The sequence below is a fragment of the Symphalangus syndactylus genome, chromosome 7, assembly GCF_028878055.3.
Source record: "Symphalangus syndactylus isolate Jambi chromosome 7, NHGRI_mSymSyn1-v2.1_pri, whole genome shotgun sequence".
In the NCBI taxonomy this organism is placed as follows: domain Eukaryota; kingdom Metazoa; phylum Chordata; class Mammalia; order Primates; family Hylobatidae; genus Symphalangus; species Symphalangus syndactylus.
Window position 1 is genome coordinate 38,726,668 of NC_072429.2, and position 27,551 is coordinate 38,754,218.

At 36.6% G+C, this 27,551-nt stretch overlaps 1 protein-coding gene across 3 annotated transcripts in view; it reads right to left on the reverse strand.

Moving 5' to 3' along the window:
- SPINK5 (serine peptidase inhibitor Kazal type 5) overlaps positions 1–27,551 on the reverse strand; it is an 82,970-nt gene that overhangs the window by 27,431 nt on the left and 27,988 nt on the right. For all 3 annotated transcript variants that reach the window (XM_063643226.1, XM_055285722.1, XM_055285721.1), the window contains exons 9-24: positions 25,408–25,535; positions 23,989–24,076; positions 21,944–22,071; positions 20,605–20,686; positions 19,317–19,444; positions 18,471–18,549; positions 18,011–18,138; positions 14,342–14,390; positions 12,167–12,294; positions 10,492–10,576; positions 7,519–7,646; positions 6,160–6,226; positions 4,617–4,744; positions 2,626–2,722; positions 623–750; positions 130–202 (exon numbers count right to left, since the gene is read on the reverse strand). In XM_063643226.1, the coding sequence (XP_063499296.1) occupies positions 130–202; positions 623–750; positions 2,626–2,722; positions 4,617–4,744; positions 6,160–6,226; positions 7,519–7,646; positions 10,492–10,576; positions 12,167–12,294; positions 14,342–14,390; positions 18,011–18,138; positions 18,471–18,549; positions 19,317–19,444; positions 20,605–20,686; positions 21,944–22,071; positions 23,989–24,076; positions 25,408–25,535 (1,644 nt within the window). The remainder of the gene's footprint in view (positions 1–129; positions 203–622; positions 751–2,625; positions 2,723–4,616; positions 4,745–6,159; positions 6,227–7,518; positions 7,647–10,491; positions 10,577–12,166; positions 12,295–14,341; positions 14,391–18,010; positions 18,139–18,470; positions 18,550–19,316; positions 19,445–20,604; positions 20,687–21,943; positions 22,072–23,988; positions 24,077–25,407; positions 25,536–27,551) is intronic.

Here is a 27,551-nt window from a genome sequence, read left to right on the forward strand (position 1 = left end):
CTTGGTAACTCCTGACCTTCTAAGGGCAAGCTGTAGCTTGATCATGTTGACACCTTCTTCTATAGTTTTGATCACCAACTGTTGACTCACAGAAAGCCCGTTCTTGCCAAAACCCAAATAATAACTCACCTTCCCTGATTCTGATCCAGTCCCATTTGATCTAGAGCGAGAATAATCATTTTTTCTCTCTGCTTCTCTTTCCCTGGAGGAGAAAAAGTGAATATTCGTCTTGTTAACAAATATTGACCCTGGATTATGCAGTAAGTGTGTCCCGTGCAAATGACAAGAAGTCAGCTTTCTTCAACTGTGCTGGTCAGTTATTCCAAATGGCCATGACAAAGTCTTCCTAGGATTCTGGCACAATAAAGAACAAGGGTCTATCATGATAGCACTTAGAGTTCACAGAATTGTAATAGAAAATACAATAGAAATCAGCCACTTGGTTAGCTGCCCTTGCTAACGCTCATTGTTCCTTAGAGAATGCAAGAGAAAAAAATAGAATATTTAGAAATTAGCAAAAAGAATAACTTGCATGGAAGGAGCCATAGCAAATGAGAAATAGCCATTCATTCAAGAGGAATGTGACTATGTTTTAGACATGCCTGTTGAGAGAAATACTTACAATTTTGCTTTACACATGGTACACTGATTGTTGTATGATTTGCCATCAGCATCACGTACAGGATCACTCTCCCGAGTACAGCTAAGTCTTCCATTTTTCATTTGTTCCCGAAACTCAGCACATTCGTCCTGAAAACAGAGAAGAATGAAGGGCCCCTGGATTACTTAGTCTACTGTATTCTTAGTAAATGTTTTTAACAATCTGAGTAAGAGAAGTTCTTTCACCTCTCTTTATAAGAAACATAACATTGCCAGGTGCGGTGGCTCATGCCTGTAGTCCCAGCACTTTGGGAGGCCAAGACGGGTGGATCATGAGGTCAGGAGTTCGAGACCAGCCTGGACAGCATGGTGAAATCCTGTCTCTACTAAAAATACAAAAATTAGCTGGGCATGGTGGCGGGTGCCTGTAATCCCAGCTACTTGAGAGGCTGAGGCAGGAGAATCATTTGAACCTGGGAGGCAGAAGTTGCAGTGAGCCGAGATTGCTCCATTGCACTCCAGCCTGGGTGACAGGGTGAGACTCCATCTCAAACAAACAAACAAAAAAACTAACATCTAGGTCTCGTATCTGCAGAGAAAAAGGGACCAGAATTACCCATGTTCTAATTATAAGAGATGAGTTGTCATGGCTACTAATGTTGCTTTTAAGGATCTACACAAGCAAATTATAAATATGACTGAATTTGACAGCATATATTAAATGTCAGCAAACTACAGTTTCCCCTTGGTACACTTGGGGGATTGGTTCCAGGATCAAAATCCATGTATACTGAAGTCTGTCAGTTGGCCCTGTACAAATCATCTATACATAAAGTTAGCCCTCCATATATGCAGGTTTCACATCCCACAAATCCTGTATTTTTTATCTAAGTTTGGTTGAAAAAAAATTATGTACAAGTGGACCTGGGAAGTTCAAACCCATGTTATTCAAGGGTCAATTGTATAGCCCACAGGGAAGATCTTTCCTGATGCCTGTTCTTACACATAAAGTTTTACTGAAGCACATCCTCACTCATTTATTCAGATATTATTTTTTGGCTTCTTTCCCACAACAATGGCAGAGTAAAATAGTTGCAGCAGACATCATATGACCCACAAGGCCCACATTGCTTAAAATATTTATCTGGCCTTATACAGAAAAAAAAATGTGCAGGTCTGTAGTGCAGATAGAAGAGAGAGAAAAATGCCGGAGGAAAATCCAAAGTTATGCAAAATGTCAAGGAAGGTAGGTTTGACCAAGTTATGAACAAGACACACAGAATGTCTATCAGACAATTCTAATCAACATGGCTATTCCTTAAAAGGGAGAACTCAGCCTCCTAAAGCAAAAAAGATGGGAAAAAACAGAACAGCCAGAGTTTATCAAAGGTAAATATTGGGCCTTTGTCAGATCTGGAAGTGAAGACATGGTTTTGATAGTCTAAGATTGTAAAAACATAAATAAGGTGACTGCAATTTTATGAAACTGTGTTCAGAGACCTAAGGAGTGACCTTACATGCAACATTGCCATGCCGGCACTTAAAAATGCCTCAAGAAACATGCTAAACCTTTGCCTAAATTCTTTTCTTTTATCCCTGGAAGAGCACTGCTAAATCAGGGAAAGTAGCTCTTTTGTCCTATCATGCAGCCTTGGATCAACAGAAAAGACGCCTCAAAAAAGTGGCTCTGTCCAAGGCAAGAAAGAATAATGACAGAAAATGAAGAGCATGTGATGCTGACAAGAATGATTATTGATATGAGGTCTAGATTACCATAAAGAGGGCTCAGGAGACTGGGATAAGGTCATTACATATTGTTAATTATTTCGAGGTGTAAAGAAATCCAAATGAACCCAAGAGCAGTGAAAATGTGCTGATATCTTACCCTGCAACCTTAAGGAGAAACTTCTCTGTTCTCCCAAGGACTCAGCACTGCCTTTACCATAGACTATATACGCTATGTCATAGTCCTATTGTCAAGGAGTTGAGCCCACCCCAGTTACTGAAATTAGAGGTTGCTCTCACCTGAGTGTTTCCTCCTCCACCACCACTGGAACCATGTCCTGCAGCATTTCTCTGATCTTTCTCTTCCTTCCTCTTTCTTTCCTCATCTTCTTTCTGGCTGGAAATTAGAAAGTGGGAGGTAGGGAACAATAGATTACAGAGAGTGGTGTGCGTTTCTTTGAGTTTCTCATTATATGAACAAATCATATATGTATAGAATTATTGAGCATTCAGTTAACATCTACTATGCTGCAGGCCTTCTCTAAAAATAAAAATATAAATTATATGGAGTCCTTTGCCAGGAAGGGGTCTCATTAAAATAAAACAACACCACATATATATCACCACAAACAAAACAAAGTGAGTAAAGCTGGGTGTGTTGGCTCACACCTGTAATCTCAGCACTTTAGAAGGCTGAGGTGAGTGGATCCCTGAGGTCAGGAGTTCGTTCGAGACCAGTCTGGCCAACATGGCAAAACCCTGTCTCTACTAAAAATACAAGAATTAGCCGGGTGTGGTGGTACATGCCTGTAACCCCAGCTACTAGGGAGGCTGAGGCAGGAGAATCACTTGAACCCGGGAGGTGGAAGCTGCAGTGAGCCGAGATCGCACCACTGCACTTCAGTGTGGACGACAGAGTGAGACTCCATAAGAAAAAATAAATAAATAAATAAAAAAACAAGGTGAGCAATTAACTAACACTTCATAAATGTTCACTGGGGATCTCCAGCTGTGTTTATCACCAATACCTAATGTTCGAGAGGCCCCAAAATCGTTATCTTCTCTACCAAATGTATTCTTTCTCCTGGATTTTCTACCTTTCACAAAAAAAAAAACACACAAAACAGTGGAATCATCTCTAATTGCTTACTGTCCTTCAGCTTGCATAGCTGTCGCCACGTGACATTGACTTCACCTTCACAGCATCCCCCACCTTGATCCACTCGCCTTCTAGCCTACCTCCTTGCTCTGCGTAGCTGCCTCTTCCTGGGTTATTTATTGCAGCTTCTCCCCCTACATGAGTAGCAATTCTTAAGTTTAGTACTTTCTTTCTCTTTTTCTCCTGTTTACTGTTAACAAATGAATCTTCCTAAAGGAACGATATTTATGCCACTTACTGTCCTATCTGAACAATTTTTGCAGCTTCCCATTACATGTAGAATTGACCTCAAAATCTTTGGTGTGCATTCAAGGTTGATAAAGTTGGTAAGTTCTGACTAAACTAAATGACTTACTTTTTTCCTAATTTTAGATCCTTACTCTTGCTGTTCCCCTCTTCTCCTCTCATTACTTTCTGTCATGTCCACATTTTATCCAAATTATAAGGTCCAGTTTTATCCCACCATAAAACTTTCTATTAACTGTCCCTTTCTTGAAGTATCATAACATGCTACCAACAAATTTTTCATTCAACAGTTCCTCCTTTGTATTATATTACCTTATGTCCGTGACTAATGTCAGTGGACTATATGATTTCTCAGAAGATTATCTATTTCATTCACCTTTGTATAATCATTATACACATTATACACATTGTACATTGTAGATGTTTGGTAAATGCTATTGAATGACTTAAATATTCTAGGTGTACTTCCAAACTTTGTGTAAAGACCTACTTTTCATTTTCTGAAACTGTGTTATTTTCAACCATGTAGGTGAGGACTTTGACATTAAAATCTGTATGTTTTCTTTCCAACGTGAATTCTGAGATAATCCAGAGAGAGGATCCACTTAATAGCAAATAAGAATTTTATCAAGGAAGTGTGATCTACTGGCAGGGTCTACCCCAGAACTAACAGAGAATGTAATAGCTTAGTTGTATATTTTTTAATTTCTAGAACTGTGAATCTTGGCCATAATAAAGAAAAGATTAATTTCAAATGCTTTATAGATAACAACCTTCTGTTTCTATTACATGTAAGGAAAGGACAAACACAAGACATATTATTTGCCTGGCTCACTGCTTCCCCAATTCCACCATCCCACAGTAGTGGTTTTCTTTGTGCACTCACAAGACTGCCTTACACATGGCACACTTGTTGCCATGGGTCTTGCCATCTGGGCCACGCACAGGATCATTTTCTCTTGTGCAGAAAAGTTTTCCATTTTGCAAAAGACTCCGAAATTCATCGCATGTCTCCTAAAAGGAAAAGAAAATGAGAAAGCTTGAGTATCTTCTTGGAAATTAGTTTATTGGGTTCCTACTAAGTGTTTTATGGAAAAAAAAAAAGAGAAAATGACCTGAGAATTTTTTTTCTGGCAATTATAGTGTTCAATTTCTATTAAGCACAAAGGACTTAAGAAGAAGGCTCTATTTCTTTTTCCTTGATAGCCCCAAAATCCAGACTAAACCTGCAACCATACACAAGACTCTCAATAAACTTAGTTCTCTGATGAGTGGGCACACTCCTTGTTTAGGGTTACATGAGGAATTGAGACAGAATAAGCAATCATTTAAGATCAAAGAGTTAATTACAAATGGCAATTACAATTGATTTTGTATTTTATTCTGAATTCTTTAGTTCAAGTTGAAATTCAATGAGGATGAAAGAGGGAATTTTTCTCCTAGCTCTGCTTAAAGGTTCATTGCCAGATCCCCTAACTAATTATATTTAGCAAAAGAAAAAGAATATGAGAGGAGAGTTTGCCTGTAGTAGTAATGTGAAATCAGAAATTATCTCACATTGAAGAATTTTCTCTTGTAGATGTTGAAGAGTGAATCTGTTTTTCATATGAACTGCTATTATTTTTAAATTTAGAATTACAAATGTGCAGTACAACTGTAAACAAGCCAAACATACAGAATTCCAGGGCAATACTTCTTTAGAGGTTATTTTTAATATCAATAGTCTTTGATGGGGGCAGGGAAATGACTACAACTTGGAATAAACTACTTGGAACAAGCCTTTTTGAATCCAAGAAAATATTATTTGGGGATGCTACTTTTTAATATTTTTCCTAAATGCTGGCACCAAAATATAACCACAGGTAACGCAAGGAACACATGTGTTGACCAAATGTGGTAATCCAAAAACAAATAGTGTGCTAGAAAGAAGGCTGGCTTTGGTATCAGGAAGTCTAGGATTGAATTCTATTGTTTCCAGAACTTTGAAATATGAAGATATTAGTACTGATACTCATACTCCCATTAACTTTATATGCAAGTTCTTCTTTTTCTCTGAATTTTAAATCTTAATATATGGGAACAGAATAAATCAGGGGTTTGCAAACTGTGACCTGTGAGCAACATCTGGCCAGCCATTTGTTTTTATAAATAAAATTGTATTGGAGTCAGCCATGTCCATATGTTTGTATACAGTCTAGGGCTGTTTTACAGTCACAACAACCAAGTTGAGTAGTTGTGACAGAGATTATATGGTCACAAAAACGGAAATATCTGCTATCTGTTCCGTTAAGAAGAAGTTTCTCAACCCCTGGACTAAATGAACCTCTAGTTCCCTCACAACTGGGGTTTCAGTAATTCCATAGTTATTTTTACAGAGATACTGCAAAACCTCATCCTTTCATTGCAGTATAAACATTCAGGATTACTACCTTTTCAGCTTCTCTTTTGACTTTTGCTCTGGGTTCAGCTCTTTCTTTTTCTTTTGCTTCTTGCTGGCTATAAGAAAAGGGAGGACAAAACAATCATTCCTAGCACCCAATACGTACTATCCTAAAGGAGAAATGTCTCTACATAAAAAAAATGGTCCGTTACTTCTATACCTCCACCAACTTAGCTTTGGAGTGGAAAGGTAAATACACACCTCTCTACATCATTGTTCTTGTTCTTTTGTTTGTTTTTTTATTTTTCGTTTTTTTTTTTTTTTTTTTTTTGAGATGGAGTCTCGCTCTGTCGCCAGGCTGGAGTGCAGTGGCACGATCTTGGCTCACTGAAACCTCCTTCTCCTGGGTTCAAGCAATTCTCCTGCCTCAGCCTCCCAAGTAGCTGGGACTACACGCGTGTGCCACCATGCCCAGCTAATTTTTTTTTTTTTTGAGACGGAGTCTCGCCCTGTCGCCCAGGCTGGAGTGCAGTGGTGCAATCTCGGCTCACTGCAAGCTCCGCCTCCCGGGTTCACGCCATTCTCCCGCCTCAGCCTCTCCGAGTAGCTGGGACTACAGGCGCCCACCACCACGCCTGGCTAATTTTTTGTATTTTTAGTAGAGACGGGGTTTCACCGTGGTCTCGATCTCCTGACCTCGTGATCCTTCCGCCTCGGCCTCCCAAAGTGCTGGGATTACAAGCGTGAGCCACCGCGCCCAGCCCATGCCCAGCTAATTTTTATATTTTTTGTAGAGATGGGGTTTCACCATGTTGGCCAGGGTGCTCTTGATCTCTTGACCTCATGATCTGCCCGCCTCGGCCTCCCAAAGTGCTGGAATTACAGGCATGAGCCACCACGCCCAAGCCGTTCTTGTTCTTAATGTTGTTTAAAGAATAAGACACACATGCCATAGCAAACCAGTAAAGAAATTTTTATGACTATATCTCTTTTGAAAAATAACGATGTTGCTCTTCTCCCCAGAAATAATCTAAGATATCAATTAGATGTTAACTCATTTTCAATTTATTAGCACCTAATGATTACACCTTTGGATTATTTGACAGTGACCTATGCTTGCAGAGAACAGAAGTCTTAGTCTTTTTATGCCATTAACTCCAGTGTAATTTTGCTCTTAGCACATGGTCCTTTCTTGATGGTGATTCAAGTACCTGTCAGACTATTGAAGAACACTAGAAATAAATGGGCTGAGTATATGGCTTTATAATAGTAAATTTCCAAACTCAATGCAAAGACAGCCTTTATTATCTACCTCCTGGAGAAAACTTCCAACGTCACCCCTCTTGCCCACCCAATGCTGATCTTCTCCCACACTCAGTAGCAGCAGCAGTGGCTGCTACCCACTCACAAGAAGGCTTCACACATGGAGCAGGTGTTGCCGTGGATTTTCCCATCTGGACCCTCGATAGGATCATTCTCTCTGGTACAGGGGAGTCGTCCATTCCTCACATAATGACGATATTCACTGCACAGCTCCTGCCAAATTAAGGAGGTTTTAAGAATCCAATAACTAAACACTAGAAATCTTCCTCCACATTACCCCTTTAAAAACTAAAACATAATGATTGCATGGAAAACGTGATGTTGAAGGTTGATAGTAACCAAAATGCTTTTCAGAGAACTGGTCACACATTTGGAACATGGATTGCTGTTATTTATCTCATTAGAAAAACTTCAGGTCAAATATTATTCTGTACTAGGCACTGTGAAAGATACAGAGAAGAATAATGTATGACCTCTTAAACTGGTAAAGGAATTTGTAGTATACAGAATAATACCCTCCCACCAAATACATCTAAGTCTTAATACCTGAGACCTGAGAATATGTTACCTTACATGGCAAAAAGGGCTTTTCAGATATAATTAGGTTAATAACCTTGAAATGAAGAGATTATCCTATATTGCCATAATGGGCTCAATCACAAGGATCAGTCCTTAAAACTGCAAGAGCGAGATGGAAGACAGAGTGAGAGGGAGATGTAACCACAGAAGAACAGTCAGAGAGATATAACATTGCTGGCTTTGTAGATAGAGAAGGGGGTCCAAGAACCAAGGAACATGGATGGCCTCTAGATCTGGAGAAAGAGAGATGGATTTTCTCCTGCATACCACAGAAAAGGAATATGGCTCTGCCAACCCTTTGATTTTAGCCCAGTGAGATCCTTTTTAGCCTTCTAACCTATGAAATAAGAAGTTTATGCTATTGTTGTTGTTTTCATTGTTTTTTGTTTTATTTTATTTTGTTTTATTTTACTTTAAGTTCTGGGATACATGTTCAGAGCATGCAGGTTTGTTACATAGGTATACATGTGCCATGGTGGTTTGCTGCACCTATCAACCCGTCATCTAGGTTTTTAGCCCCCTCATGCATTAGATATTTATCCTAATGCTCTCCCTCCCCTTTCCCCCGTCCCCAAACAGGCCCTCGTGTGTGATGTTCCCCTCCCTGTATCCATGTATTCTCATAAGTGGGAGTCGAACAATGAGAAGTTTATGTTGTTTTAAGCCACTAAAGTGTGCTAATTTGTTATCGCAACCATAGAAAACTAGTACAGAGTTTTTAATTTCTTTGAAGAAAACACATAGAGGCAACTATAAGTTATAATAAAATTAATAATATAACTAAAATATTTTTTAAATTGTTGGCATAACAAGTGATAGAGTTATTAAGTATTTGCACAAATGGGAATATCTTTAGGGAGCAGTTAACACACAGTCTGAGCCATGAAAAGTGGCCAGAATTTTGGTAGACAAGAGGGATATTCTGACTGTGAGTAATGGCATATAGAAGGTAAAGTTTATTTTGTGTTGAAGAATTGGTGAACTGTCCAATGTGGAACACTCCACTGGACAATGAGATTAGACCAATAATGACATTAACAGCAAAAAATATAATATTACAGAGTGACTACTTAAGATATGTGTGACACTGTGCTGTTATACATTAATAAGTTTCTTGGGCCTTCATAAAAATAATATACAAAATAATAATGTCCTTATAAGTGAGAAAACTAATATACGAAGATGTTAACTGCAGGACCTTACTGGTAGGGAAATGAAGCAAGGATTTGAACCCTGACAGTCTGAGCCTAGAGTCCAGTTTTTTAACCACATTGTTTTTGTGACCACATGATAGAAAGCCATGAATCAATGCTTGGGATATCCAAGAAACCAAAAGGTGGCCAGTATAACTGGTGCATGGAGAACAATGTAGAATAATAGGAAATGTGACCTATGAAAAGTGGCAGGGATCAGACCATGTATTGCACTTCCAGACACTACAAGGACCTTGATTTTTACTTTGAGTGAGATGAGAAGCCACTGGGTAGCATGACCTGCCTTATGGTTTTAAATAATTACTTTGGCTTAAGAGTTGAGAGTAGATTTTAGAGAGCAAAGGTGAGAGCAAAGGTAGGAGCAGTAGAAATGAGCTCTTCTAAATCACAAAAGGACAAAAGAAAAGAATAATGAGGACCTAAGGCATAGTCTGCAGGAATAATACAAATGGCGGAAGCGTGTAAAATCTAAAGTGCATCATGGGCCTTAAAGCCAGAACTTGTGGTTCAATTCTTGGTTCTCAAGTTACTAACTACATATGATTATAATTATATATATATTATTTGTATCATATAATGTTTATGTTAATACATAGTAAATAATATATTAGTATGTAATTGTATTATATATATTACTAATTAAATATATTTCTTAACTTCTTATGTCAGCTTCCAAATCCTCTTCTATAAAATACAGATAATAATATGTCCCTTCAGTGGCTACTACAAATATCAGTCATAAAACTTTATGCCGTGATGCATACAGTAGCAACGAATGTACAATTATCATTGTTTTCACTATCATGTGAGATGTTAAAGAGTGCAAACTCAAGGCTCAGAGATGCTTTTATCTCCTCAAAATCTCACAGATAATTAAGTGGGATAAAAACCTAGTTGTTGCTGGTTTTAAGGTAAATATTCATATTCAAAAATGTACTTGAGAAAAATCTGCACATCTGTCTCTATTAGTCTGCATTCAGACAGTAAGATAACAATCTATATATACTTCTTTCTTAGGTAATATAATTGACACAATCAGGGGAGAAAATGGTGATTGATCTCTCTACTGAACGCGCAATTAATAGATTTAGTGTGAATAAGTTGAATAAAGAAAGGGGAGTACTCTCGTATATGGAGATCCAAACACATTTTCCCAGTTTGCAAAGTCACTAAGCATACTGGAATGAGGAGGAGGGAATAGGAGCCCTCCCTAGGGAGAGTGATCATTGAATATTTATGTGGCTCTGATGATCTCAAACAACTACCTGAACTGCTTCTCTCTTAACTTTTTCAGCCTCAACTTTCCCTTTTTCTTCTTTATTATTTTTCTTCTCTTCTTCTTCAAGTTTGCTGTAATAGAAAAATAAGATACAGGCTGAATATGATTCCCTACTCTTTTTGGTAGTATATTTTTAAAAGGAATGAGGATCTTCCAAACCAATAGTCAGATTCAGTCTTCAATACAAATTTATCTAGTCTGAGAGGTGCTTTTGCTTTGACCAATAGTACAGATAAATTTAGCTGTTTACATTCCCCCTCTAAACAAGAATAATTATAAAACAAGCATGCATCTTTATCAGTCTGTGGCCCTCAGGCGATCTTATTTTTTGTAGGTCGTTAATTTTAATTAACATTCTGAATAAAGCTACAGTTGTCTTGATTTTATTTTACTGGTTACACTTTTCCTCTCCAAGTAACTACCATATCAGTGATAAAAGCAAAGGGTGATGCTAAGTCAGATGATGGGCTCAAAATCATAATAAACCATGTTTTACTTTAAACTAAAAATTTTAAATATTATTTCAATGGAACTAATATTGAAGTTGAAATTCAAGGTTTGGATTGCAGTAGTGATTTAAGTCCAGTTAGATTCAAATGCTAATTTTGGGGGGTTGAACACAAGCCTAATATTCTGGTATTCTTGCCATTTTCTACTGACATACAGCATGTTAATGCTGGAAAATCCTTAGCATTTACTACATTTAGTCATTACCACAACACCAGCAAATTGAACGGGTGAGAGAAAAACCCTGGCTTCTTGGATTTCAGGCCACTTTTCTTCTAGTGCTCTACTCTGTCAACCTCTCCTTTTAGGGAATTGTATGCATCCACTTAAGGTTGGATCAAGACATGTGAAAGTTAGGAAACATTAACTTTGCAACTCAGCAGGTATTATTTAAATAAGTATTTTTCTGGGCATTTATTTTAGGATTAAGTTCAGGAGCAGATTAAGAGCCTAAAAAGGAGGAGAATTAGAAGTGATAATAATTAACTTCTGTATTGTCCCACACGATGGAGCTGTGGTCACAGGCTTACCTACACCACTCAGCAAAACAAAGGCCTTAGAAGGCCGTGAACCTGGCTTAACAAGGAGACATTTTAGTAAACATTTAGGGCATGAGCCTGTTTCCTAAAGGTTTTACTCTACACTAAGCCACTTATGAATGTTTGCATTATACAGTAATGTCCTTGAAAGGATAAATAACAATCCTCCCTATTCCATTTATTGTTCAGGCTATTTTAATAGTCTTTATGTACTGACCCCACAGACCTCCATCCAGCTGGCTTCTCCTTAGCTCCTATCTGAATAGACTAACAAATCATAAAATGTCAGGAGTGGGAAAGACATCAAAAAGATCATCCAATCCAAATCATGAAACTTCTGCTCTCTCCTTTTTACAAATGAAGATTATCAAGTGTTTAAAAAAAGCATTAAATTGAGCCTTTTCCCTTGACTTAATTGGAAAATAGAAGGATAATTGAATAAATAATAGTATTGTCACTATATGATTCAATATTACTTAATGTCTTATCTATCTGCTTGTAAACCTTTCTAACATATAACTCACGGTCTATACTCTACACATGCATGAAGGATCTGAGCCTCAGGGGTGATCATGGATGAAGAAATTCAGTGGGAGAGATGGGGTGGACACTCACAACATACTGGCACACATGGCACACTTGTTTCCATGCATTTTGCCATCTGGGCCACGGACAGGATTATGCTCCCTGGTGCATATAAGTGTTCCATTCCTCACTTGGTCCTGAAATTCACTGCAGATTTCCTGGGAAATGAAGAAAATATTTCCTCAGAGTAGTTTTCTATCCTTCCTGCATCTTTTCCTATTATGAAGAATACGTAACGTAGAGTAAAAAGTAAAAAGAAAAGTGGTAACACGTAGTAGTAAATCGGTAAGTATTTACAAAGCTTCCGTCATCAACTCAGAATTGTCCTGGCATTATAGCAGATCTGAAAATATTTATCATCAAAAACATACATGTGTGTGTTGTGTTGCATACCATGGTCTATAAAAGCTAGGCAAGATCAGAGGTGGGAAGATTCCATAGGCAGGCTTAGATGAGAAGCCTTTCTGGAGGAAATGAGAATATTGCTTACCTGTGATTTGTCTTTAGGGGTCTGAGAAAGAAGAGAAAAAACATGCTTAACTTAAGAAATAAATACATATTTTGTCCAGGTATGGTGGCTCACACCTGTAATTCCAACACTTTAGGAGGCCACCGCAAGAGTGCTTGAGCCCAGGAGTTCAAGACAAGCCTGGACACAATAGCAAAACTCTGTGTCTACAGAAAAATTCAAAATAAAAAAATAAAATAAATTGCCAGGCATGGTGGTGTGTGCCTGTAGTCCCAGCTACTTGGGAGGTTTAGGTGGGAGGATCACTTGAGCCCAGGAGTTCGAAGTTGTTGTAGTGAGCTTTGATCGCACCACTACACTACAGCCTGGGCAACAAAGTAAGACCTGACTCAAAAATAAATAAGTAAATAAAAAAATTTAAAAAGATGTATCTTTATAAATAGAGAAGAGAATAAGTCTGATTCCTGGAGAAACTAACATATTTCTGGGAGTAAATTGATTTAAAAAAATTAAAAACTAGGAATGGGAGATGTGGATTTGAAGCAAGGGGGTAACAATAGGAGTGAAGAGAAGGAGGAATATGTTACTACCACTGGAAATATCTAAGAGGATTTGGCAGCTGATCAAACATAATGGATGAAAACACATTTTCTATTCCAAATGATCAATGAAAACACAGTTTCACCTAGTAGAAACACTTACTTAAAAAAAAAAATGAGTCAGTAAGAAGGTAAATTTTAAACTGTGTCAACTTTTCCCCAAGTAATGATGAGGTTTGTACTGTTCTGGTTATTGTTAAGAAATAGAATAAACAGGCCGGGTGCAGTGGCTCACACCTGTAATCCCAGCACTTTGGGAGGCCAAGGTGAGTGAATCACTTGAGGTCAGGAGTTTGAGACCAGCCTGGTCAACATGGTGAAACCCCGTTTCTACTAAAAATAAAAAATAAAAAAATTAGCCAGGCATTGTGGCGCATGCCTGTAATCCCAGCTGCTAGAGAGGCTGAGGCAGGAGAATCACTTGAACCCGGGAGGCAGAGGTTGCAGTGAGCCGAGATCTGCACCACCGTACTCTAGCCTGGGCAACAGAGAGAGACTCCATCTCAAAAAAACAAACAAAAAGAAAGAAAGATAAATCTTGTATGTAGCTATTATATGAGAATAATTCAACATCTCCACACAGATAAATTTGACTCTGCTATGTATAAAATTATAAAAGCATGGAGAGTGGACTAAAAATAACTGGAAAGTCAGAGGCCCTACTTAATAATCTTAATTGGGTGCAAGAAAACTACCACTTGCTCCATAGCTAGGTGGTGACAAAGCTCAAATGTGATAATATATGTGCTTTCATTTTGTAAATTGGAATGATTGAGATCTTATACTCTGTATTTGAAATAACAGAGATATGAATAATGTAAATTGAAATTAGTAAATGGCATAAGTTAATACTCTAACAACAGAAATCTAATAAAAGCCAAATATGGGGAAAATTCCTTACAAAAAGTTAACATTCCACTTTTTATGAAATAAACCTTAAAATTTGAATAATTATGAAATAAAATTGGTACTCTGGACACTTCTAATCAAGACCCTTTTTGTTCAGGTTAAAAATGTTCTTCATTTATTTCAGGCATGAAAATTAAACAGAAAACATTTATTCTAATGGGATAAGTAAAGAATTATAAAGAAATGAAAAATGTCAGGGCACAGCATCAGCATTCCTGAGAATATTACCTTTGCAGCTTCTCTTTTAGCCTTCGCTCTTGCTCTTTCTTCTTGTTGACTGTAAGAAACCAAAAAGAAAAAGAAAGAAGAAATGGATCTTTTTTTTTTTTTTTTTTCTTTTTTGAGACGGAGTCTCTCTCTGTCACCCAGGCTGGAATGCACTGCAAGCTCCGCCTCCCAGATTCACGCCGTTCTCCTGCCTCAGCCTCCTGAGTAGCTGGGACTACAGGCACCCGCCACCACGCCCGGCTAATTTTTTGTATTTTTAGTAGAGACGAGGTTTCACCGTGTTAGCCAGGATGGTCTCCATCTCCTGACCTCGTCATCCGCCTGCCTCGGCCTCCCAAAGTGCTGGGATTACAGGCGTGAGCCACCACGCCTGGCCTATTATTAGGACTTTTTAATTCAATATTATATGAAAAGAATATTTTCATCTTTTGAAATTTGCTTTTTCCTACATATTGTTTAAATTTATAACTATTCATGTGTGCAGTTGTTCATTTAGTTTCATTGATGAATAATATCACATCAATGAATAATATCCCAATGTGTGACTATATCCTAATTTCATTACTCTTTTGTTGATGGACATTTGGTTTGCTTACAAATTTATGATGTTAAGAGCAGAGCTGGTAGAAATATTCTTATACATGTTTTTTGATGCAAATGAACAAGAGTTTCTCTTAGGTATATATCTAAGAGTAGAGTTGCTATGCTACAATGTGTGTGAATTTTCTATACTAGAAGACAATCTCGGCTCACTGCATCCTCCACCTCCCAGGTTCAAGCAATTCTCCTGCCTCAGCCTTCCGAGTAGCTAGGATTACAGACACATGCCACCATGCCCAGCTAATTTTTTTGTATTTTTAGTAGAGATGGGGTTTCACCATGCTGGCCAGGCTGGTCTCGAACTCCTGACCTCATGATCTGCCCACTTCAGCCTCCAAAAGTGCTGGGATTACAGGTGTGAGCCACCGTGCCAGGCCGGAAATGGATCTTAATATAGTAGAATAGATCCTTAACTTTCATAGCTTGATCATTTATTGTTTTGACTATTCTCAAACACTGCCAAATATCCACCCATAGTAGTTTATACTTTTATTAGACAATAAACAATTATGATTCACTCTACCTCAAGAGAATGGTGTGCAAGAGAAAGCCCCTGAATTAGGGAGTAAACCTGTTTAACTTCCCAGTATATGTACTGCAATAGTACTCTCTTATTTGCTGATTCTTTTGCATGTGTGATTACTCTTTATGGAGAGGTAATATTTATCTTCTGAGAGGCAGTATAGCATGGTGGTTAAGAGGAAAGACTCTGGAGCCAAATTCTGTAAGGTAGACAAGAAGTACCTTAACCTCTCTGTGCCTTCCTCATCTTTAAGTGTGTGTTTAGGAGGAATAGAAGGGGTAATAAAAGTACCTTTCTTATTGGAATGTTAAAGGCATTAAATGAGTTGTTACATGTAAAGCAATTAGAACAGTACCTGGTACAAAATAAAATAATTGATATAATTGTTATAAGAGATTGACATAATCATTATTGTCATTATTGAAAGGAAACTTTCCTTCCAAAACTAGGCGTAAGATGGAAATGAAGTGAAAGTGATAGCTGTTACATTTTGGATAACTAACAGTGTTGCAAATTTAGCTTGGTGGATTGGATCTATAGCATAATTGGATATATAACACAAATAGTTCAAAATGTAGAAAAAATTACATAATTTGTGAAAATGTTTTAATGTGTCCCAGTCAACAAAAGACTTGCACATAGATCAAACTAAAGCTTTTTTAAAAATTGAAAAGACTGTTTTCACATGGTATGAAAGTGTGGAAAAACTAACTATGGAAGGTAGAATAACTCTCAAAAAAATCAATCACCTTTGTTAACATATCTATAAAACATGAGGTGATAAAGGTTATTTCTTTTCAATAAAGAATTTATATACTTATGAAATAAACTGCCTAAAATAGATTCAAAATTATAGGATTGTTCATACGTCTTTATATGAAAACCGATCTAACCTTTATCACGAGTCTAAGTTGACTAAAACATTTAAGCAGCATTTTCTTTCCCCAGTGGAAAATTGTCAGAGGAGGCAGCAAAGATGACCACTAAGTGGCAGAATTGCTACTGAAAGAAAGATTAATGTAAGGGAGAACAAAAAACAGGTTGAAAGGCTTTGTTAAGTGATTATACCCCACAACAAGAAATATATTAACTTTTTCTTCATCTATAAGTCCCATATCCTGTCCTGACTTTTCCATCTTTCTCAACTGTTCTGGGCCTTAGTTTTGTTTTTTGTTTTTGCTTTTTATCTGTTTTCATCTATTTCACATGGTTGTTGTGAAGATTAAATGAGATTAGGTAACAAAGCTCTTAGCAAGTGTCATATAATTATACGCGTTCAACAAACATTTGTTGTGATAATTATATGGTCATAATCTTAACTTTCCTTCTAATAGATTTTTAGTGCTCCAAGCCTCAAATACTATGAGAAAATATGCTGGATTATATTGCTTTCTATATGAGAAGACTAAATAAATTAAGTCCTTTCTAAGATTCTTGGCACATGGGAAATAAAATGGGGTTTTTTTAGTCAAAAATCAAGAGTTTAAGAAAAGCCTAGTCACGTTTTTGAAGGGCCAGCCGTACCATGACATTCATCCTAAAGACTTATTTTAGGCACCCTATGAATAGGCTCCCAACTCCTACATAATAAAATCTCCATTCTTGTCTTTCTCTGCTTTATTACAAAGTCAGTCTTCATCATGAGCCCAAATCTTTCTTCCTATAGATCTTTTCCATTTTAATTATATTCCTTAAAATCACATAGAATAAGTAGGAAGAAAGATAGTGAACAAAAAAAATCTCATAAATTTTCCATGCATTGTAATATTTTACGTGTAATCATATGTATTTCCTATTTCATCTGATAATGTTTTCATAAAACTAAAAGCAATTAGTATAATTATCATGAAGTATTCTCTTCTCTGGGTGAATGATTCTAGGTCACTTTTTAAATGTCATAGAAGAAATTATTCTGCACCTCACTTTTTTAAGTTGTGTTCTTACTTGACAAATAATAATTGTACATATTAATTGAATTCAGTGTGATGTTTTGGTATATGTATACATTGTGATGATTAAATCAAGCAATTTACATAGTTGTCTTATGATACTTATCTTTTTTGGGAAGGTGTAAGGACATTTATAATTTACTTTTTTAATATTTTTGAAATATATGATACATTATTATTAACTGTAGTCACCATGCTGTCCAATACATCCCATAAACTTATGCCTCCTGCTTAACTAAAACTTTGCACCCTTTGATTAACATTTCCTCATTCCCAACCCTCATCCTTCCCTACTCCCTTTCTCTTGTAAGCACTATCCTACTCTCTCCTATGAGTTAGCTTTTTTTAGATCCCACATATAAGAGAGATCACACATTATATGTTTTTCTGTGTCTGGCTTATTCTGCATCTCTTTATATCATAATAGAAAGCCCTCCACTTGTTTTATTGTTGCTGTTCTTTGTTTTTAGTCCATTTAAATATGACACCCAAAACTGAATGCTACACTGAAGAAGAAAACGCATTATTCACAATCGTTTGAAAACTTGCCGTGGAAATTCCCACTGCTTAATCCTCAGATGCTATGGGGCTACTCACAAGAAGGCCTCACACATGGAGCAGGTGTTGCCATGCATTTTCCCATCTGGGCCCTGGATGGGGTCATTCTCTCTGGTGCAAAAAAGCCGTCCGTTGTTCCTGGATTTGCGGTATTCACTACACAACTTCTGTGAAATTGAGGCGGGAAGTTGAAAATGTTGAACATAGGTTGAATCAGATTGCAAAAATAGCTAAAGCTTGTAATTTTTTTCTTAAATGAGGATTAGCAATTGACTTATTTTAGAATGATTAACTTTGAAGGCATGGATTTTTTAAGTGATAAAAAAATGAACCCATCAACCAAGAAATAGTCACATATGTGCACACATGCAAACACACATGAAAACACAAACTGTACAATTGTTTCATACAGTTTTTAAGGAACGTATGTGTTCCCTGAACATGATCTGTGGATCCTCAGAGCCATATCCCTCTGAGTTGTTGGAGGGTGTACACTCACCTCAAAGGAAGCTGTACTCTTAGATTGTCTTTTGTTTCTTGATTTGCCTTCCTTTTTTTTCTTTTCTTCTTCTGCTTGGCTAAAAAAGGATAGTTAAGAAGAGATAAGTAAAAATCATAGAATCTGCATATTAGAAGTGATCTCAAATGTAATTTAATTTTACACTTAACAACGATTAAATTCTTTTAATGTGATGTGCCTAACCCTGTGCTTACACTGTGAAATCCTCACAATTGCATTACAAAACTACTATTATAGCCCCAATGTACAAATAAACTGACAGATGGGATGCATAACTCACCTGAAGATGTAGAAATAATAAGTACAGACTTGGGATTTAAACCCTAGCCCAGAGGTTTTCTAAATTTCCAATGCTCATTACTATCTCTAATGACTCTCAAGCTTTTGCTTTAATCTGCCTGTAAAGTCTGTACTTAAATCATCCTTGGAATTCCATGGTAAATCATCCATCTTTGAAATCCTCAAACTGTTAGGAAGTTCTTCCTGGCATCCAGTTGGAACCTGTCTTCCAGGGCTTTCATCCATTGGCCCATTGGCCTCACTTTTAATCATGGAGATAAGCTAGAACTTGTCCTGTTTCCATACTTAAAAAACAAAACTACTTGAATATTTCAAGATTATGACTTTCTCCTTGCTTAAGTGTGAAGTCTTAACAATCTTCAAAGGACATGGATTTTCAAGTACATGTCTCCAATCAGACAGTTTCTCTAAATATGCTTTAATTCTTTCATTTTTATGTTGAAGTGGCCCTCCCATAATTGAACATGGAAATGAAATAGAAAGAACAAAATCATTCCTCATGTTCCCAGCTGCGAGGCTACTCACAAGAAGACCTCACACATGGAGCAGGTGTTGCCGTGCACTTTCCCATCTGGGCCCTGGATAGGATCATTCTCTCTGGTGCAAGCAAGTTTTCCATTCCTCACAAGCTTTCGATATTCACTGCAAAGCTCCTGCCAAGACAGAAGAAGTAAGTTGGCTGTATATTTCATTTCTACTTAAAGCAGAAGGTTCAAACATCTGTATTGGCAGAAACTAATGTGATATCTCCTTGAGCTGAGGATTTTAATTGTGTTTTTCTCAAATGTAAAATTCAGTTCAACAACAAGAAAAACATCATATGATAAGAGATAGGAAAAAATAAAACATAGCACGATGTCCTGATATAATACAAGCAATATATAAGCAAATTCTACTATAATCTAAACAGAATAAAATAAGTACAAACATACAGGGTACAAGAAAATCTGCGAACTTAAAGGTTGGAACCATGAAATCTGACTGTGGAAATCAGGGAAGGTGTCAGGGAGCAAGAACAATTTAGGTGAGACTGTGGAAGTGTAAATAGGATTTGACTGGGCAAAAAAAAATGAATTGGGAAATACGCACACAGGTTTATGAAAATAAAACTAGCTGAAAAACACAGGTAGGAAAAGACATGGCACATAGCAGAGCATGATTTTCTGAATGGAGATAAGGATACAAATAAGAGGAGAGATAATGGGATTAAAGCACATCCTGTATTTGATGATGAGCTGCTTGTGGGTTTTAAGCAGAGCAATATTATGATCTTATTTACATTTTGAAACATTACTCCAGCTATGTTAGGGAGACTGGTTGGGCAAGGGAAAGGATAGAATCCAGAGTGAAAATTAGGAGACTTTTATCATCAAAACCATTGGTGATGATAACTGAGCTAAGGCTTTGGAAACTAATATTGTAATATTTCAGGGATAAAAATCATGCTTTGGGGGGAATTAAAGTATTTTTATCTCAAATTGGAAGTGAAATATCAGAAACTCATACGTAGAAAGCACACATGTAGAATTTCTCTGGAAAGTAGTTAGCAAAAGCTTCTAGTCTATAAGTGATAAAACTAGAAGTAGAACTCAGTTTTTCAGCTTTTAAACAACTTTTTTTTTTTTTTGCAGAGTTAGTTTTGAATCAGCAAGAACGAATCCGTCTTCCGCTATAATTCATCTCAATACCATCCCCAGATTGAAGAGTTAAGATCTTCTGGGGATTTCTGCAGGGCAAAATCTCACCCTTTAGGCTCTTAAAATTTGTTCAAATTATAGCACCAAATAGGATTTATTGGATGGATTCCACTCACTGCATATGAGGTTGCTTTTCCAGATTCTCTTTTATTTCTAGCTTGTGCTTCAGCCTTTTTCTTTTCTTCATTTTCTGCTTGGCTGAATAAGAGAGAAAAAGAAGCAGATCCATTAGGAATAAACGCATGCCACAATTTCTCCACATCCTTGCACTGTTAACTGTTCTCCCTCCTTAGAGTGGAACAATTTTGTCCCTTTATCACTGCATATCAATGAGAAGCAACAAAATACCCTCCAGGATAGTATAGTGCTATGATTTCTTCATAATGTCTGTTTAACGTTGAAAGAAAGACAGCAATAGTGGATCTGGGAAACTCGCTTTCTGTAAATTAGCTTTCTTGCCTATAGTGAGAAAAGGAGCATCATCAATGTTCATAACAGAGGCACCAAAACTAAAATCACCGTGGCATAACCTGAAGGCTAAAAGTGGCCTTAACAAAGCACATCTACTCATCCCCTTGTTAATCAGAGAAGATGAGAGGTAGAGGGGGTCTTTGCTACATCTCGGGATATGACTACAACCAAGGTCTCCTCCCTCAAGACCATGGTCTATCTACCACACCATGTGTACCCTAGCTTTGCTTTGAACTTAAATATTTTGCTTACTCATAGCTGTTTCATCTAAAGGGCAAGATGTAAAAAACAAAAAAAAACAAAAAAAAAAAAACAATAATTTCCATATACTGATAAAACAAATAAGCCTAAATTTGCTTTGTACAATGGAATTGCACAGTATGTACAGTTAACTGATGATATTTCAACCATATGTGTTGTCAATCAAAACAAAAAAAGTCATAGATTCTAAATATAAGCTAAATACTTAATTTGAGCTCAGCCAAATAAAGTGAGAGCTATCATAAATTTTGAAAGAAAACTGTGCATTCTAACTTATTGAGAAATGTTACATTACATAAAATAATACCCATTGTAATTTTATAGGAGTTTAGGGTTGCTTCATGGGAAATTTGACTTTATTCCATTTCTACATTAAGCACCACCTTTGGACTCTTAACTCCCATGGAAGATGAGATACCTATAAATTGCTAAAACAGGCTAACATGTGAAGTTTGAGGAGCGAGGGGGCATCTAATACTTGCACAAGTTCATGTTTGTCAGGACATTCCAATGCTAAAAGAGGGAGCGTCAGAGGAACAAGGCGTCTTAAAATAAATAACTCTAGGTACTTACTCCCAGATCTATTACTGATATTTTCCATGTAACGTATTCAACTCACTTCCCTGTCTTGAGCTACAGTTTCCCCATCTATGAAACAAGCTGTTTCTATTAAATTACCTGCAAAATCCCTCTTTCTTTGACATTCTAAAACTCTATACTCACAAGTAGGCTTGACACATGGAACACAAGTTGCCATGCATTTTCCCATCTGGACCACGAATAGGGTCATGTTCTCTGGTACAGAAAAGTATTCCATTCTTTGCCTGATTCTGATATTCACTGCAGAGTTTCTGAATAATGAATATGAAATAGTTTAGATATAGTTCTGTTTTCTGTGTATGAATGTTAAATGTTATTTTACAAAGAAATTGAAAAAGAGAAATTAAGGATGAAAAATAAAACTTTTAATATTTAGGACCATCAAAAAATTGTGATATTTCTCTCCTTGTAATATCCATTTACATCTTCAATGAATGCTTGTTAGGAATATATAAATAGAAATATGATTTATTTATATTTATGTTCTTCATCAGTCAAATGGAAAAGATAAGTAATTGCAATATAAAAAACTAAGAAATATAACACTATTCTGAATTAAGTGTGTACAAGTACAATGAAAAGAATAATTCATGGAAGTTCAGGGAACTTATGTCTAAGTTCTATCTTGAGAATATATTCAGGAACATAATGTGGTAAAAAGGCCATTGAAGAGGAATTAAATGGACAAACACACAGAGGCGTGAAAGAGCATGTTATTTTGAGGTAATCTAACATATTTATGAATATAGTGGCTAAATAATTAGTTGGATAAAGAGAAGAATATTTGGGAAATGGTCAAAAGGAGACCTTGAAAATCAAAGACCACTAAACTTTGAAAGGAATTTGGATATTACTTTTAGGCAATGGGAAAATTAGAAATGTTTATAGTAGAAAATGGCAAAATCAAATCTTTGTTTTACAAAGGTTATCAACCAGATGTGTGGAGGATTTGATTGACTAGGGACTGAAGTTAGAACAGTAATTATATTATAAAAAAAGAGAGACAGGGAGGAAAAGAGAAAAAAGAATAGAGAGATAGAAGAAAAAGAAAAAGGAGAAAGGAAAGGAAGAAAGGGAAGGAAGGAGAAAAATTGGAAATAAATGATAAAATAGTAGTTGACAGATATTTGAGTATTAAAATTAAAAGGACTTGGTAACCTAGACTGAGGGGAAGAAAGCAGTTCAAAATGAGGCTTAGGCTAGGTGTAGTGGCTCATGCCTGTAATCTTAGCACTTTGGAAAGCTGAGGTGGGAGGATAGCTTGAGAGTGGGAGGTCAAGGCTGCAGTGAGCCATGATCCCACCACTACACTCCAGCCTGGGTGACAGAGAAAAAAAAAAAGAAAAAGAAAAAGAAAAAAAAAGAAAGAAAGAAAATGGAGTTACACTGGCAGAAGGTGGCCTGATGGAGTGGCTTACTTAGGAGAACTGTTGACTGCACATCATAGAAGTCTGGAAAACTGTCTGTAAGAAATAAGTTGTTTCTATAAGAAGTGAAATGGTCTGAATATACTCTAGAATATCTTCAAACATTGGAATTTTATAGCATCGCTGACTCGTGGAACCATAGTTTTTGTTTTCATATTCTATGAAATGAAAACAACATGGAGGATGAATTAAATCTTGAAGACTGAGAAAGATGGAGACCAACAGTGTACAGACCAGGTACGATGCCAATACATCAATGCAAAAGAAAACTATTAAGTGTCTGAGCTAAGAGGGTAGCAGTAGAAAAACAGACAGGTGACTAGTTAAAAGATGCTTAGAAAGCAGAGCACAGTATAATTTAAAAGGAAGCACATTAAAATTCAACATTGATATTGTTTTCAAAATAAATACCTTCACAATAGCTACCACACATTGAAGACTACATATCACACTTTGAATTCAGACAATGTTTTGATATTTCACCTTCATTTAGGAGTGCAAAACTATATTATTAATGTGACTTGATTAATTTCCTCCATATACAGCTAGAAATTGTAATGCCATAATTTTTTAATCTAAGTTTCATAAAACAATAACTATAAATTAGTTTCCAGTAAACCTACTAGTAGTCTGGAAAATATTAAACAATATTGAAAGTGCATACTACATAATATGCACTCTGTCACACACACACCCCACACACACACAAGTTGTAACTAGATTGATCAAACTGATTCTCACCACAATTTCTCTTTTAACTTTAGTTTTTTCTTCAGCTTTTCCCAAATTTTGATCTGTTTTACTGGTTTCCTCTGAAAAACGCCGCTTGCTGGAAAAAGTAAAATAAATGAGTAGAGATGCTTCCGATCTTCATTTTACAAAACAGTCATTAGGTACAGATGGAAAAATATCTAAGTTGTCCTGAGTTTTAGTACAAACACTTTAAAAACACCTCAAATCCCCAAAAAGACCCTTTAATTTCACCTTTATACCATTTCCTTCCACTAAATGATCTTTTTTCTCATCTCTCTTTCTTAAAAGAAATTTAAAACTCTTCAGTTTAAATTCTACCTTTTTGAAGAAGACATTCCAGTTCCCAAATACAAATGAGCTCTACGTCTATTGCTGTGTTTTTGTATCTGAATAGTCTTCTCTTATACAACATTTTTTATTCTATTTTGCAATATATAAATATGTGCACATGTCCATGGCTTATTTCTGCTACCGAACTTAAGCTCCTTGAGAGTGGGAGATCTTCATTCATATCTTCATTCGTTCATTTCGTGAGTAATTATGGCTTTTTGGGCAAGCGTTGGCTGGGCCCTGGGCATGCAGGAGTATATAATACAAACACATACTCTGCCCTCTTGTAGTTCTTGAGGCTGGTAGAAAAGACTGAAAGTCAACAAATACTTGGAGAAATAAAAGTATTATTGCCAACTGTGATGGTGGTTAGAAAAGACAATTACTAAGGATTTTGAGAATTTAATTTCAATTAGGGAGGGACTTTAGGAGTTCTTATCCAAGGAAAGATAATCTGAAATGTAATCTACAAGAGGAGGGGACATCAGCTAGCCAAGACTGGGAGGAACTGGCATAGGACAGGACACAGGAAAGGGCTTGTAGAGCTAGAGAAGCCGAGAGTGTCATGAGATGTCATCTAAGACATTTTCATAAATGTAATAATTTGTATGTTGTGAGATTTGCCCTTCTCCCAAGGTCATATGTCCCAGATAAAAAGATAAGAGTAATCCAATTAATGTATAAACCTGAAGTATCTAAGAGTGTTCCATCAACACTGTTACTATGGGATAATTACTGAAGAAAAACAATCAAAGTCGTGGTACCTGCTTTTACCCCCATTCTATACTAGAATTAGTTCACAAAGAGGTTCACATAGGTCACAGTCACAGGCGAATGTTAAGAAGTATGCTGTAAGTCAATATTTCAACTGGAAAATGGAATGCATTTCTCCTCAGAAATAGACAAACATCAGTAGTGCCTACTCAGTAGATAGCATTATGATTTGTGGAGGACATAAAACTGCTCAGATGGTTCTCAACCACAAGGCTTCCTTTCAAAGTTATTTTTACTCATCAGTCCAGTCAATCTCCACTTCCACCCTTTGAATCACTCTGAAAAAACCGCTTCTATACTCACAAAATTTCAGCACACAGGGCACATTTGTTGCCATGCATCCTGCCGTCAGGGCCACGGACTGGATCACTCTCCCGTGTACAAAAAAGTCTTCCATTTCTCACTTGTTTTTCATATTCCTTGCAAAAATCCTTTGAAAAGACAATTGTATTTATTTTACTTCATTTCATTTCAGGATATTTTATTTTTTGAGACAGGATTTTGCTGTATTGCCCAGGGTGGATTGCAGGGGAATGATCATAGCTCACTGAAGCCTCTAACCTCTAGGCTCAGAGATCCTTCCACCTCAGCTTCCTAACTAAATGGGACTACAGACTTGCACCACCACACCTGGCTAATTTTTTTCTTTTTTGGTAAAGACTGGATCTCATCATGTGGCCCAGGCTGGTCTTGAATTCCTTGGCTCAAGTAATCTTCCTGCCTTGGCCTCCCAAACTGTTGAAATTATAGGCGTGAACCAACACGTCCAGCCAACAAGTAATTTTATTTACCACTTTTCTACTTTTTAATCCAGAAACTTTATAAGAGATTTATTACCACAAAACATCAGGTCTAGAAGTTGGCAAATACATAAAACATATTAATGAGAATTACTAAGAAATAGTAATTATATTGTCAACTACTTGGCACTTGTATCTGTTATGTGGTATGTTTATTAAAAGATAAAAAAGAGCCTCAGAAAAAATAAGGCTGACCAAGAGTTTTCTTGGATTAAAACTAGGTATTTCTTTTTAACTTTCAAATCAATAGGGGTCAGGGGATATCTTTCATGAGGTTCCAGCACAACCACAACAAAATGCAGGAGCCAAATCACAAAAAAAAAGAAAAAAAAATTGTGAGAAGATGAGATGTCTAAAAGTGACTTAATATGGATCAAGTCAAGAATAATCCAACTAAGTTTGTAAGTATAAAGAAACAAGATATTATCCAACAGTGTTATGCTTACTTTAGTTAATTTTCTCTATGGATCTGTGGATAATTTTTGTATATTCTGCCTTCTTTATCCATAATAATTTCTGACATTGTAGAGAGTAAATCTAATTTCCTTTCACCCTCACCTTGGACAGATAGGTCATCAAGACTGATACTGATTTAGAAAAGCTAAAAAGGAGTGACTTCCCCCCGCAAAAAAAAATCCAAGAAAGATTTGTTTTCAGATTTCCTGATGCTTTGGTTCAATACTTTCAGGCTACTTTCTGTGTTTTGAAAACTCTACTGTGTGATGAGGGCTAAACTTTACAAAAAAAATGATACTCTAAGCTACTCTAGGCTTGGGGATCTCTATGTCATTAAACATTTTGTGGTGAGATATAGTACTATAATATGACCTACAAAAAATCCTAGTCTGTAACTTTCTTTTCAACTGTGTGAACTTCGTCATTCAATTTCAGGCAAGAAAACATGGGCATAAAGAGCATGGCTAGGAGGCAAATGACCTGGGCCACTAGATTGTGCCTCTCACCCAACTGGGAGACCACACCAAAGTCCCTTCTCCTTTGAAACCACAATGTTACTACTTCTACAATGAGGTTTTTAGAACAGATGCTCTGTAGGACCTTTTCTAGATCTAGCATTCTTTGGTATTTAAAAAAAAATAATTCAAATTCCATTGGGATGCTTTAACAGAGAATCCTAATTTCTTCCTATTAAGAAGATATTTATTTTTGGAGGAGCAATGGATGTGCTCCAAACCTCATGGTTGTTAACAATCTAGAAATAGAGAAGCAGAAGACAGTCACCTGATAATCATAGCATGGTATAAAAAATTAATGCTCAATGGTACTCATAAAAGAAACAATGATAATTTCAGTTTATAAGTTGTGATTCATCCAAGGAGATTCTGAAGAAACACTGTGTATGCAACCTAGTGACAAGTTAATTATAGGGAACATATTGAGCCATCACAATAAAGCAGTCCTATTCACACCATCATGCCCAGTGACCCCACCAAAACAATGACCCTAGCCACAGAGAGGAAGAGGGAAGTACAGAGATCTAATGAAAAACAAAGGAAAAGAACTCTCTGTGTTTATGAAGTAATAAAATGTTAACTATCACAGGATGACCCAAAGTTTTAGACTGAAATTTAACAACCACCACAAAAGAATTCCTTTTCAATCCTTGGCAAGTGTTGCATAAACTGTAGA